This window comes from Melospiza georgiana, chromosome 1, assembly GCF_028018845.1.
Source record: "Melospiza georgiana isolate bMelGeo1 chromosome 1, bMelGeo1.pri, whole genome shotgun sequence".
Lineage (NCBI taxonomy): Eukaryota > Metazoa > Chordata > Aves > Passeriformes > Passerellidae > Melospiza > Melospiza georgiana.
Window position 1 is genome coordinate 153,663,454 of NC_080430.1, and position 14,064 is coordinate 153,677,517.

At 51.1% G+C, this 14,064-nt stretch overlaps 4 protein-coding genes and 1 pseudogene across 4 annotated transcripts; all 5 read right to left on the minus strand.

Annotated features, from left to right (window-relative positions):
- Positions 1–252: 252 nt before the first annotated feature.
- LOC131092723 (feather beta keratin-like) lies at positions 253–564 on the minus strand. Its single transcript, XM_058039565.1, has one exon. The coding sequence runs from the start codon at positions 562–564 to the stop codon at positions 253–255; it is 312 nt and encodes a 103-aa protein (XP_057895548.1).
- Positions 565–3,277: 2,713 nt separating this feature from the next.
- LOC131090981 (feather beta keratin-like) lies at positions 3,278–3,829 on the minus strand. Its single transcript, XM_058036710.1, has 2 exons — positions 3,706–3,829; positions 3,278–3,612 (listed from the first exon to the last, which is right to left on the minus strand). Exons 1-2 carry the CDS (start codon positions 3,827–3,829, stop codon positions 3,278–3,280), a joined length of 459 nt encoding a protein of 152 aa, XP_057892693.1.
- Positions 3,830–6,449: 2,620 nt separating this feature from the next.
- On the minus strand, positions 6,450–6,999 carry LOC131085111 (feather beta keratin-like). The gene is made up of 2 exons (XM_058026988.1): positions 6,894–6,999; positions 6,450–6,799 (listed from the first exon to the last, which is right to left on the minus strand). Exons 1-2 carry the CDS (start codon positions 6,997–6,999, stop codon positions 6,450–6,452), a joined length of 456 nt encoding a protein of 151 aa, XP_057882971.1.
- A 2,621-nt stretch (positions 7,000–9,620) lies between these two features.
- On the minus strand, positions 9,621–10,161 carry LOC131089122 (feather beta keratin-like; annotated as a pseudogene).
- A 2,610-nt stretch (positions 10,162–12,771) lies between these two features.
- On the minus strand, positions 12,772–13,416 carry LOC131085193 (feather beta keratin-like). Its single transcript, XM_058027116.1, has 2 exons — positions 13,293–13,416; positions 12,772–13,103 (listed from the first exon to the last, which is right to left on the minus strand). Exons 1-2 carry the CDS (start codon positions 13,414–13,416, stop codon positions 12,772–12,774), a joined length of 456 nt encoding a protein of 151 aa, XP_057883099.1.
- Between the last annotated feature and the right edge of the window lie 648 nt (positions 13,417–14,064).

A 14,064-nucleotide genomic window follows, 5' to 3' on the forward strand; every position in this document is an offset into this window, starting at 1 on the left:
TCTCACATAATGGTTGAGTGCTGGTATTGCACAGGGTGAGGATGTGACATATTTGGAATTCAAAAAGAATAGAAAGCAACTCAGGTTGTGGTGCAAGAAAACTTTATTGAAGTGAAATAACACTGAGAAAGAAGAAGCTGAAGGAATCAGGTGTGAGATGCAAGTAGAGAGGCCATCAGCCAAGGTGCTTTGGTTGCAGGAGCTGTTGGCAGAGGGCAGAGCTGGTGGTGTCAGGGGTGGTGCTGAGGGCCCTTAGCAGATGGAGCCATAGCCCCTTCTGCCATAGCAGCCCAGGCCTCCCAGGCCGTAGCCAAGGCCAAAGCCAAATCCGCCAGAGATGGGCTGTCCCTGGGCATTGAGCTCAGTGCCCAGAGCAGCGGAGGAGGTGGATCCGACGGCGGTGCTCTGGGGGAAGGAGGTCATGATGGGTCCTGGCAGGGTGACCAGCACAGGGGAAGGGTTGATGATGACGCGGGAATCCTGGCATTGCAGGGCACAGGGCTCGTTGCAGCTGTTGGCCAGCGGGGTGGGTCCGCAGGGACTGCAGAGGCTGTTGCAGGCCATGGGTGTGGTGTGGAGGGTGCCTGGAAGAGAAAGGGTGAGTTAGGACAAGGGTGTGGGAGTGTGTGGGCCAATGCTGTAGAAGAGTGAGGGAGTGTGGAGGCTGTAGTGGGGCTGTGGGGAGGTGTGAGGGCTGCTGAGGCTGGGGCTGAGCGTGCTGGAAGAGAAGAGCCAGGGGTGCAGTAGCAGGAGGGTTAGGGCTTGAGACTCACCTGGTTGTTGGCAGGAGCAGGAGGAGAAGGCTTGAGGAGAAGTGTGTGAGGACGAGAGGCTCTGGGCTGGCTTTTATGCTGGTTCTGGAGGGGTGGGACAGCCTTGTCCCATGACCTTGGGGCATTTTGCCACAGTTCCTGGTTGTCTCAGAGTGGTGAATCCTCCAGTGGGGAATGTATTTCATCCCACAACTCTGCTGTGTCATGTCTTACTTTTGAGTCCCTGTTCTTATGACATTGTCAGCAGCTTTTAAATGCAAGTATTAGAGACCAAGGGCATTTGATGAAGATGTTTTTGTGGAGGGCTGTGGATGTCAGATTTGGCGAGTGGGTGTCACCAGTAAAGTGACCCAATGGCCGTGTTTTGCTGTGGTTTGTGGGTGTCTTGTGGAGAGGCTCCTCAGTCCCTCACAACCACGTCAAGCTCATCTGGGCTTTGCAGTTCTTCTGGGGATGATGTGTGTCCCCTTCCATCACCCACATTTTCTCCCTGTCCGATTGCCAACATTCTAAACCTGTCTCTATGGCATGCCTTTCCAGCTGGATGTGAGAAAACAATCCCTATGGTTTGGGGACTCTTGTCAGGCCCTGTAATGTCTTGGGTTTTATTCATCAGTAGTGCTCATCTCAGCTTGCCCTAGCTTGGTCACACTGTGGGGTTCCATTGCTGGACTCTGAGTGACACTTAGAAATGAAATCTTGTGAAGGATCAGAAGATGATGTCTGTGGAGCACTTGAATGACCTGGATATGTTCAATTTTCAGAACAAATGTGTTGACCTTTTTACTTTCTCAAGGTACATGAATGTAAATCATAAGGTCAGTCTTACCTGGCCCAGGCTGATGAGCCATGAGCTGGGGACTCTTTTTCTTCCTGTAACTCTACATTTCCATGTCCTGCTTTGGTGCTCGAGTCCATCTGACCTTGGCAGCATCTTTACAGTGAGAGTTGGTATTTGGGAGGATTTGCTTGGAAGGTGCGTGTCAGAGAAACCAGAATAAACCACAAATACCTAGGAAACTTGGGATGTCAACAATGAGGTCAACGCATGGGACAGGGGTTCTTTGGTTTGTGGCTGCATTGGAGGGAGGGACCCCATTCCTTTACAGCCCTGTCAGGCTGCTCTGGGCTTTGTGGCTGTGCTGGGCATTAGGTCCTGCCCCTTCCAGGGCATTTACTCCCTCCCACCTTGCCCATGGATTTCCAGGGCCCTTGTTCCTGCCGATAAGGATGGGACAATTTTTCCCCTACAAAGCATTTCCTAATGCAGGTCATAAAGGGTGATGAGGAACAGTTGGAGTTGATTTGGAAGGCAAAATCCTGTCTTAGTGACCTCTGTGTTCCGTACAGAGAAAAAGAATCCTGCTGTGGATGCTGAGGGAGCCATGGCTGGTGTTTACCTCCACCTCTCAGCAATGTCTTGGCAGTGTCACCTACTGCACCATTGCAGACTATGCAAGGATGTACAGGTGGTGTAAAGGGTCAGTGAGGTGGGTTGCTGTGTTCATATAAAATTTAATCAACATGATCTGGGGGCTTGTGATCCAATTGTCCAGCTGGAGTCAGCTTGACAAATGAAGCGGCTCAATTGTCGTATCCATAAGATCAGAAGTGTTCAATATTCTCTAAAATGATGTGAGTTGGTGTGAGCAGGTTCGGGGTCCACAGGGGAGGGGGACCACAGGCTTAGTGAATCAAGGCCAGTTCAGGGCCACCAAGATTTTTGGAGGATTTTTCACAAGGGACTGAGAGAGCTGGGACTTGCAGGAGACAAGGCTGGATGCTGGGTTTTTAGAAGTTGGCAACGGCAAAATGAAAAGAGATGGAATTCCATGGACAGAGCAGACAAGCCGTTCTTTATTGTGATGGTGGTCACAGAGTGGAAGAGGTGCAGGAGTTTCTCTCTGCCAGGGAGATGACAACGTGACCTGTCCATGGTTCTGCAAATGTTTCTCTGGGTTCCCTTCCTTGATCAGAGAGGATGGAAGCCCTTGCAGCGCTTCCCGAATTTCTCTGAGAGTGGATGTTATTGTGATTGTTTGTGTGGTTTGAGAGTTCTAATGGGAGGAGATCATGTCAAGGCTATGCTGGCCTAGAAAGTCTTTGTCAGAGCACCGAGCAGGAGAGCTTTGTTGTGTCCAAGCCTTTGGAATGGAAGATGATGTGTGTTTCTCATATACTGAAGGGTCACCATTGACCCTTCAACTTCAAGCCTCCTGTGCCAGTTATGGTTGTTACCATTGAGGTTCTACTTGATTAGGAAGGCGTTTTGCCCCTTTGCCTCCCATGGGTGAGGATGTAAGGGCTTTGGAATTGAAAAGGAAGAGACAAGTGAGTGATGCAGGAAAAGTTTATTGAGGCTAAAGAATTAAAAGGCAAGGGAGAGAACTTGAATGGATCCAGAGTGAGGTGTAAGTCGTGTGACCATCAGCTGAGGTGCTTTTGTTGCAGGAGTTGTTGGCAGAGGGCAGAGCTGGTGGTGTCAGGGGTGGTGCTGAGGGCCTTTAGCAGATGGAGCCATAGCCCCTTGTGCCATAGCAGCCCAGGCCTCCCAGGCCGTAGCCAAGGCCAAAGCCACCAAATCCACCAGAGATGGGCTGTCCCTGGGCATTGAGCTCAGTGCCCAGAGCAGCGGAGGAGGTGGATCCGACGGCGGTGTTCTGGGGGAAGGAGGTCATGATGGGTCCTGGCAGGGTGACCATCACAGGGGAAGGGTTGATGATGACGCGGGAATCCTGGCATTGCAGGGCACAGGGCTCGTTGCAGCTGTTGGCCAGTGGGGTGGGTCCGCAGGGACTGCAGCGGTTGTAGCAGGCCATGGGTGTGGTGTGGAGGGTGCCTGGAAGAGGGAGAGGGATGAGGCAGGGTAGAGGCGTGGGAGAGCAAGGAGAGAAGTGTGCAGGAGCAGGAGGTTTGCGGGCTTGAGGCTCACCTTGCTGTCGGCAGGAGCAGGAGGTGAAGGCTTGAGAGAATTGTGTGAGGGAGAGAGGCTCTGGGCTGTCTTTTATGCTGGTTCTCAAGGGGCAAGACAGCTTTGTCCCATGGCCTTGAGGCATTTTGCAGGCCACAGTTCCTGGCTGGCTCAGAGCGGTGAGTCCTGAGGTGGGGAGTGTTTTGCATCCCACAACTCTGCTGTGTCATGTTCTGTCTTTGAGTCCATGTTCATCTGACATTGGCAGCAGCTTTAAATACAGGTATTAGAGAACAAAGTCTGTTGATGGTGATGTTTATTGTGGAGGGCTGTGGACGTGACCAGAACTTTGGACCGTGGGGCATCAACCATGAAGCCACCCCCTGTCCCTGGTGTGCTGTGGTTTTTGGGTGTATTGTCAAGAAGGTTCTCATACCCTCACAGCCATGTCAGGCTCATCTGGGCTTTGCAACTCTTCAGGAGGTGATGAGTGTCCCCTTCCATGTCATTCTCTCCCACCCTGTCTTGTTGCCAGCATTCTAAACCTGTCTCCATGCCAGGCCTGTCCTGCTGGTTATGGGAGAACAATCCCTGTGACACCTCCCCTACTGTCCAACGTCTTGTGCTGGTTCATCCACAGCGCTCGAATAACTGGGCCTAACAAGGTCACACTGTGGGGTGCCATTGCTGTGATCAGAATGGAACCTGGAAAGGGAAATTTGGTGCTGGATAAGAAGGCATGAGGAGCTGTTGAAGGAACTGTGTCCATTTAGCTTTCAGAAAAAGTGAGTTGACCTTGTTACTCTCTAGAGCTACGACATCTAGGTTCATCATATCAGTTTTCTCATAAACAGTTTTACAAGTCATGAGGTGAGGATAGTATTTCTCGCCGCAAGTCTGCCCTGTCATGGCTCTTGAGTCCATGTGCATCTCTTCTTGGTGTCTGCTTTAATTTGAGACTTGATGTTGGGGAGCATTGGCATGGATGATGAGTGTCAGAGAAAGCAGAATATACAACAAAATAGTAAGAACAATATAGTTGTCATCAGTGAGGGTGTTTAAAGGCCCTTCTGTGGTTTATTTTGTGGGTGTGTTGTGAAGATTTGCCCCATTCCACTGCAGTCATGTCAGGCTTGTGCGGGCTTTGTACCTGTGCTGTGCATGAGGAGCTGCCCTTCCATTGTGGTCATTCCTCCTTCATAGTGTGAGTGTTTGACACCAAAGGCTGGTGTTGATGGTGTGTGTCAAAGAGGACTGAAGACATGACCAAGATTTGCAGAGGTGGGGTGTCATCATTTAGGTCATCCAATGGAACTCATGGTTTTGGGTGTGTGGGTGTGTTGTGGGTGAGGAGGGGCCCCAAACTATCCCCGCTGTGTCAGGCAGGTCTGGGCTTTGCATCTGTGCCAGGTGTGAGTGCCTGGAGTGTTGCATTCTGTGTCAGCAGAGGGAGAGTTGCCCCTTCAGGGAGCTGGCAGGGGATGGAGTGACTGAGGCCCCACTTGGCTGTTCGACCATTCAGAAGGACCACGAGACTAAGGTTTGAAGGGAACCTCCCAAATTTCATACAAGAGAACTCTGAAGTTGTGCATCTGGACAGGAATAGCATTTGCCTCTGGCTCATGCTGTAGGCCGAGAGTCTGAGAAGTGGCTTTTGTGAGCAGGACCCTCTGGTGCTGATCAAGAGCCCAAACCAGAAAGTTGCAGTGGAGCATGACATTAGTGGAGCATCATGTGTCCATGACAGATTTCAGGAGATTCTTGCCATGAAGTCGTGAGAGGTGGCCCTTCCTCTCTTTAGAACACTGAGGAGATCCTGTGAGGAGCCCTGTGGACAGTTCTGGCCTCCACAGGAGATGCACAAGTGGGTAGTGAAGAAAGAGAGGTTGAGGGCCATCAGATATTGCAAGGGTTGGACAATCTTTGGTACAGGAGAGACTGAGAGAGCATGGACTCTGGGTAGACAAGGCTGGGCATGAATGTGTTATCAGTGAGTGGGAGCCCTGGTGTTCTCAGTACTCCACACATGAAGGAAAGAAGGCATGTGCACAATTGAAAATAGATGGAATACCATGGGTGAGAAAAGTAAGTATTTTTCAGTGTGTGTGGATTGTCCCAGAATGTAAGAGACAATGGGGTCTCTCTTCTTGGAGGTCCAAAACTGAACTGGACATAATTCTGGAAATCCTGCCTGTGCTGGGCCTGCTTGAGAAAGGGAGATGGAAGAATTTGCACTGCGGAGTTGCTGCCCAAGTGCATGATGTTATTCCTCTGTTTGTGGGGAGGACTCAATAAGTATTACGGGGAAGGGAATTTTTCAAGTGTGTGGTGGCATGGAGTGACTTTGTTATGCGGTGTCCAGGAGAGAATAGCTGCGAGCAAGCCTTTGGTAGATGAGGTGATGGCCTTGTGTCATGTTCTGGAAGATCTCCCCTCTCCCCTCTTTCCCATGTCAGTGTTGGATGTTTTGGTGGGGACATATTTACTAAGAAAGGTTCTTTGCTCCCTTTCCTTCCCACATAATGGTTGAGTGCTGGCATTGCACAGGGTGAGGGTGTGAGACCATTGGAATTCAAAAAGAAGACGAAACAACTCAGATTGTGATGCAAGAAAACTTTATTGAATACAAAGAAGGATGAGATAAAAGAAGCTGAAGGAATCAGGTGTGAGGTGCAAGTAGAGAGGCCATCAGCCAAGGTGCTTTGGTTGCAGGAGCTGTTGGCAGAGGGCAGAGCTGGTGGTGTCAGGGGTGGTGCTGAGGGCCCTTAGCAGATGGAGCCATAGCCCCTTCTGCCATAGCAGCCCAGGCCTCCCAGGCCGTAGCCAAGGCCAAAGCCAAATCCGCCAGAGATGGGCTGTCCCTGGGCATTGAGCTCAGTGCCCAGAGCAGCCGAGGAGGTGGATCCGACGGCGGTGCTCTGGGGGAAGGAGGTCATGATGGGTCCTGGCAGGGTGACCAGCACAGGGGAAGGGTTGATGATGACGCGGGAATCCTGGCATTGCAGGGCACAGGGCTCGTTGCAGCTGTTGGCCAGCGGGGTGGGTCCGCAGGGACGGCAGAGGCTGTTGCAGGCCATGGGTGTGGTGTGGAGGGTGCCTGGAAGAGAGAGAGGGATGAGGCAGGGTAGAGGCATGGGGGAGCAAGGAGAGAAGTGTGCAGGAGCAGGAGGTTTGCGGGGTTGAGGCTCACCTTGCTGTCGGCGGGAGCGGGAGTAGAAGTCTTGAGGAGAAGTGTGTGAGGGAGAAAGGCTCTGGGCCGGCTTTTATGCTGGTTCTGGAGGGGCGGGACAGCTTTGTCCCATGGCCTTGAGGCATTTTGCAGGCCACAGTTCCTGGGTGGCTCAGAGTGGTGAGTCCTGAGGTGGGGAGTGTTTTGCATCCCACAACTCTGCTGTGTCATGTTCTGTCTTGGAGTCCATGTTCATCTGACATTGGTGGCAGCTTTAAATACATGTATTAGAGAACAAAGTCTGTTGATGGTGTTGTTTATTGTGGAGGGCTGTGGACGTGACCAGAACTTTGGATCGTGGTGCGTCAACCATGAAGCCATCCCCTGACCCTGGTGTGCTGCGGTTTTTGGGTGTATTGTCAAGAAGGTCCTCATACCCTCACAGCCATGTCAGGCTCATCTGGGCTTTGCAACTCTTCTGGGTGTGATGAGTGTCCCCTTCCCTGTCATTCTCTGCCAGCCTGTCTCAATGCCAGCATTCTAAACCTGTCTCCATGCCAGGCCTGTCCTGCTGGTTATGGGAGAACAATCCCTGTGACACCTCCCCTACTGTCCAACGTCTTGTGCTGGTTCATGCATAGCGCTGGAATAACTGGGCCTAACAAGGTCACACTGTGGGATCCCATTGCTGTGATCAGAATGGAACCTGGAAAGGGAAATTTGGTGCTGGATAAGAAGGCATGAGGAGCAGTTGAAGGAACTGTGTACATTTAGCTTTCAGAAAAAGTGAGTTGACCTTGTTACTCTCTAGAGCTACGACATCTAGGTTTATCATATCAGTTTTCTCATAAACAGTTTTACAAGTCATGAGGTGAGGATAGTATTTCTCGCCGCAAATCTGCCTTGTCATGGCTCTTGAGCCCATGTCCATCTCTTCTTGGTGTCTGCTTTAATTTGAGACTTGATATTGGGGAGCATTGGCATGGATGATGTGTGTCAGAAAAAGCAGAATATGCAACAAAATAGTAAGAACAATATGGTTGTCATCAGTGAGGGTGTTTAAAGGCCCTTCTGTGGTTTATTTTGTGGGTGTGTTGTGAAGATTTGCCCCATTCCACTGCAGCCATGTCAGGCTGGTGTGGTCTTTGTACCTGTGCTGTGCCTGAGGAGCTGCTCCTTCCATTGTGGTCATTCCTCCTTCATAGTGTGAGTGTTTGACACCAAAGGCTGGTGTTGATGGTGTGTGTCAAAGGGGACTGAAGACATGACCAAGATTTGCCGAGGTGGGTTGTCATCAGTGAGGTCATCCAATGGAACTCATGGTTTTGGGTGTGTAGGTGTGTTGTGGGTGAGGAGGGGCTCCAAACTATCCCAGCTGTGTCAGGCAGGTCTGGGCTTTGCATCTGTGCCAGGTGTGAGTGCCTGGAGTGTTGCATTCTGTGTCAGCAGAGGGAGAGTTGCCCCTTCAGGGAGCTGGCAGGGGATGGAGTGACTGAGGCCCCACTTGGCTGTTCGACCATTCAGAAGGACCTTGAGACTAAGGTTTGAAGGGAACCTCCCAAATTTCAAACAAGAGAACTCTGAAGTTGTGCATCTGGACAGGAATAGCATTTGCCTCTGGCTCATGCTGTAGGCTGAGAGTCTGAGAAGTGGCTTTTGTGAGCAGGACCCTCTGGTGCTGATCAAGAACCCAAACCAGAAAGTTGCAGTGGAGAATCACATTAGTGGAGCATCACGTGTCCATGACAGATTTCAGGAGATTCTTGCCATGAAGTTGTGAGAGGTGGCCCTTCCTCTCTTTAGAAGACTGAGGAGATCCTGTGAGGAGCCCTGTGGACAGTTCTGGCCTCCACAGGAGAGGCACAAGTGGGTAGTGAACAAAGAGAGGGTGAGAGCCACCAGATATTGCAAGGGTTGGACAATCTTTGGCATAGGAGAGACTGAGAGAGCATGGACTCTGGGTAGACAAGGCTGGGCATGAATGTGTTATCAGTGAGTGGGAGCCCTGGTGTTCTCAGTACTCCACACATGAAGGAAAGAAGGCATGTGCACAATTGAAAATCGATGGAATACCATGGGTGAGAAAAGTAAATATTTTTCAGTGTGTGTGGATTGTCCCAGAATGTAAGAGACAATGGGGTCTCTCTTCTTGGAGGTCCAAAACTGAACTGGACATAATTCTGGAAATCCTGCCTGTGCTGGGCCTGCTTGAGAAAGGGAGATGGAAGAATTTGCACTGCGGAGTTGCTGCCAAAGTGCATGATGTTATTCCTCTGTTTGTGGGGAGGACTCAATAAGTATTACAGGGAAGGGAATTTTTCAAGTGTGTGGTGGCATGGAGTGACTTTGTTATGCGGTGTCCAGGAGAGAATAGCTGCGAGCAAGCCTTTGGTAGATGAGGTGATGGCCTTGTGTCATGTTCTGGAAGATCTCCCCTCTCCCCTCTTTCCCAGGTCAGTGTTGGATGTTTGGGTGGGGACATATTTACTAAGAAATGTTCTTTGCTCCCTTTCCTTCCCACATAATGGTGGAGTGCTGGCATTGCACAGGATGAGGGTGTGAGACCATTGGAATTCAAAAAGACGACGAAAGAACTCAGGTTGTGATGCAAGAAAACTTTATTGAATACAAAGAAGGATGAGAAAAAAGAAGCTGAAGGAATCAGGTGTGAGGTGCAAGTAGAGAGGCCATCAGCCAAGGTGCTTTGGTTGCAGGAGCTGTTGGCAGAGGGCAGAGCTGGTGGTGTCAGGGGTGGTGCTGAGGGCCCTTAGCAGATGTAGCCGCCCCTTCTGCCATAGCAGCCCAGGCCTCCCAGGCCGTAGCCAAGGCCAAAGCCAAATCCGCCAGAGATGGGCTGTCCCTGGGCATTGAGCTCAGTGCCCAGAGCAGCCGAGGAGGTGGATCCGACAGCGGTGTTCTGGGGGAAGGAGGTCATGATGGGTCCTGGCAGGGTGACCAGCACAGGGGAAGGGTTGATGATGACGCGGGAATCCTGGCATTGCAGGGCACAGGGCTCGTTGCAGCTGTTGGCCAGCGGGGTGGGTCCGCAGGGACTGCAGCGGTTGTAGCAGGCCATGGGTGTGGTGTGGAGGGTGCCTGGAAGAGGGAGAGGGATGAGGCAGGGTAGAGACGTGGGAGAGCAAGGAGAGAAGTGTGCAGGAGCAGGAGATGTGCGGGCTTGAGGCTCACCTTGCTTTCGGCAGGAGGAGAAGGCTTGAGGAGAAGTGTGTGAGGGGGAGAGGCTCTGGGCCGGCTTTTATGCTGGTTCTGGAGGGGTGGGACAGCTTTGTCCCATGGCCTTGAGGCATTTTGCAGGCCACAGTTCCTGGGTGGCTCAGAGCGGTGAGTCCTGAGGTGGGGAGTGTTTTGCATCCCACAACTCTGCTGTGTCATGTTCTGTCTTTGAGTCCATGTTCATCTGACATTGGCAGCAGCTTTAAATACAGGTATTAGAGAACAAAGTCTGTTGATGGTGATGTTTATTGTGGAGGGCTGTGGACGTGACCAGAACTTTGGACCATGGGGCGTCAACCATGAAGCCACCCCCTGACCCTGGTGTGCTGTGGTTTTTGGGTGTATTGTCAAGAAGGTCCTCATACCGTCACAGCCATGTCAGGCTCATTTGGGCTTTGCAACTCTTCAGGAGGTGATGAGTGTCCCCTTCCATGTCATTCTCTCCCACCCTGTCTCGTTGCCAGCATTCTAAACCTGTCTCCATGCCAGGCCTGTCCTGCTGGTTATGGGAGAACAATCCCTGTGACACCTCCCCTACTGTCCAAGGTCTTGTGCTGGTTCATCCATAGCGCTGGAATAACTGGGCCTAACAAGGTCACACTGTGGGGTGCCATTGCTGTGATCAGAATGGAACCTGGAAAGGGAAATTTGGTGCTGGATAAGAAGGCATGAGGAGCAGTTGAAGGAACTATGTCCTTTTAGCTTTCAGAAAAAGTGAGTTGACCTTGTTACTCTCTAGAGCTACGACATCTAGGTTTATCATATCAGTTTTCTCATAAACAGTTTTACAAGTCATGAGGTGAGGATAGTATTTCTGGCCACAAATCTGCCCTGTGATGGCTCTTGAGTCCATGTCCATCTCTTCTTGGTGTCTGCTTTAATTTGAGACTTGATATTGGGGAGCATTGGCATGGATGATGTGTGTCAGAGGAAGCAGAATATGCAACAAAATAGTAAGAATAATATGGTTGTCATCAGTGAGGGTGTTTAAAGGCCCTTCTGTGGTTTATTTTGTGGGTGTGTTGTGAAGATTTGCCCCATTCCACTGCAGTCATGTCAGGCTTGTGTGGGCTTTGCAGCTTTGCTGTGCCTGAGGAGCTGCTCCTTCCATTGTGGTCATTCCTCCTTTATAGTGTGAGTATTAGAAACCAAAGTCTAGTGTAGATGTTGTGTGTCAAAGAGGACTGAAGACGTGACCAAGATTTGCAGAGGTGGGGTGTCATCAGTGAGGTCATCCAATGGAACTCTCGTTTTGAGTTTATGGGTGTGTTTTTTGACGGGGCCCCAAACTAACCCAGGTGTGTCAGACTGATTTGGGCTTTGCATCTTTGCCAGGTGTGAGTGCCTGGACTTTTCCATTCCTTGCCCGCAGTGGGAGAGTTGACCCTTCAGCGAGCTGGCAGATGTTGATGTGTCTGAGGCCACAGTTGGCTGTTCCGTCAGTCAGAAGGACCTCAAGACTAAGAGTTAATCAAATCTCCCAAATTTCAAGCAAGGAAAATCTGAAGTTGTGTACCTGGTCCGGAATTGCACTGGGCCCTGGATAATGCTGTGGGCAGGGAGCCTGAAATGTGGCTTTTGTGAGCAGGACCCTGTGGTGCTGGTGGAGAACAGAGACCAGAAGATTGCATTGGGGAATTACTTCAATGGTGCATCACCTGCGTCCAACACAGATTTCAGAAAATTGTTGCCATGAGATCAGGAGAGGTGGCCCTTCCTCTCTTTAGAGTACTGGTCAAATCCCATGTGGGGTGGTGTGGACAGTTCTGGCCTCCACAGGTGAAGAAGAACAAGGGGGTGGTGGACAAAGATCGGTTGAGAGCCACCAGATAATTAAGGGCCTGGTGGGTGCTTTGTAGAAGACACACTAAGAGAGCTGGGACTCTGAGGAGACAAGGCGGAACAAATGGAGTCACCAGTGTGTGGGAGCCCAGCTGTTCTCAGCACTGCACACTTGACAGGAAAGAAGGCATGTGTACCAGTGACAATAAGTGAATACCAGAGGTAAAGGAAAGGAGGATTTTTCAGTATATGTGGATGATCAAGAGACAATGGTTCTTCTTCTTGGGGCTCCAAAACTGAACTGGCCCTAATCCTGGAAATTGTTCTCCTGCAGAGCCTGCTTGAGCAGAGGGGATGGAAGCACTTGCTCTCCAGATTTCATGCCCAAGTGGATGCTCTTGTACCTCTGTTCACGGCGAGAACTCAAGAGTGCTACTGGGAAGAGAATATTTCAAGTGTATGCTGACATAGAGTGACCTTGTCAGAGCAGCGCCCAGGAGAGAATTGTTGTGTCCAAGCCTTTGGTGGATGAGGTGATGGCCTTGTGTCATGTTCTGGAAGGTGCCCAACTCTCCCCTGTTTCCCTTGTGAGTGTTGATTGTTCCTGGTGGGGACATATTTGCTAAGAAATGTTCTTTGCTCCCTTTCCATCCCACATAATGGTTGAGTGCTGGCATTTCACAGCGTGAGGGTGTGAGACCATTGGAATTCAAAGAGAAGACGAAACAACTCAGGTTGTGATTCAAGAAAACTTTATTGAATACAAAGAAGGATGAGAAAAAAGAAGCTGAAGGAATCAGGTGTGAGATGCAAGTAGAGAGGCCATCAGCCCAGATGCTTTGGTTGCAGGAGCTGTTGGCAGAGGGCAGAGCTGGTGGTGTCAGGGGTGGTGCTGAGGGCCCTTAGCAGATGTAGCCATAGCCCCTTCTGCCATAGCAGCCCAGGCCTCCCAGGCCGTAGCCAAGGCCAAAGCCAAATCCGCCAGAGATGGGCTGTCCCTGGGCATTGAGCTCAGTGCCCAGAGCAGCGGAGGAGGTGGATCCGACGGCGGTGTTCTGGGGGAAGGAGGTCATGATGGGTCCTGGCAGGGTGACCAGCACAGGGGAAGGGTTGATGATGACACGGGAATCCTGGCATTGCAGGGCACAGGGCTCGTTGCAGCTGTTGGCCAGCGGGGTGGGTCCGCAGGGACTGCAGCGGTTGTAGCAGGCCATGGGTGTGGTGTGGAGGGTGCCTGGAAGAGAAAGGGTGAGTTAGGACAAGGGTGTGGGAGTGTGAGGGGCAATGCTGTAGAAGAGTGAGGGAGTGTGGAGGCTGTAGTGGGGCTGTGGGGAGGTGTGAGGGCTGCTGAGGCTGGAGCAGAGCGTGCTGGAAGAGAAGAGCCAGGTGTGCAGGAGCAGGAGGGTTAGGGCTTGAGACTCACCTGGTTGTTGGCAGGAGCAGGAGGAGAAGGCTTCGGTGAAGTGTGTGAGGGAGAGAGGCTCTGGGCTGGCTTTTATGCTGGTTCTGGAGGGGCGGGACAGCCTTGTCCCATGACCTTGGGGCATTTTGCAGGCCACAGTCCCTGGCTGGCTCAGAGTGGTGAATCCTCCAGTGGGGAATGTTTTCCATCCCACAACTCTGCTGTGTCATGTCTTACTTTTGAGTCCCTGTTCTTATGACATTGTCAGCAACTTTTAAATGCAAGTATTAGAGACCAAGGGCATTTGATGAAGATTTTTTTGTGGAGGGCTGTGGATGTCAGATTTGGCGAGTGGGTGTCACCAGTAAAGTGACCCAATGGCCGTGTTTTGCTGTGGTTTGTGGGTGTCTTGTGGAGAGGCTCCTCAGTCCTTCACAACCACGTCAAGCTCATCTGGGCTTTGCAGTTCTTCTGGGGACGATGTGTGTCCCCTTCCATCATCCACATTTTCTCCCTGTCCGATTGCCAACATTCTAAACCTGTCTCTATGGCATGCCTTTCCAGCTGGATGTGAGAAAACAATCCCTATGGTTTGGGGACTCTTGTCAGGCCCTGTAATGTCTTGGGTTTTATTCATCAGTAGTGCTCATCTCAACTTGCCATAGCTTGGTCACACTGTGGGGTTCCATTGCTGGACTCTGAGTGACACTTAGAAATGAAATCTTGTGAAGGATCAGAAGATGATGTCTGTGGAGTACTTGAATGACCTGGATACGTTCAATTTTCAGAAGAA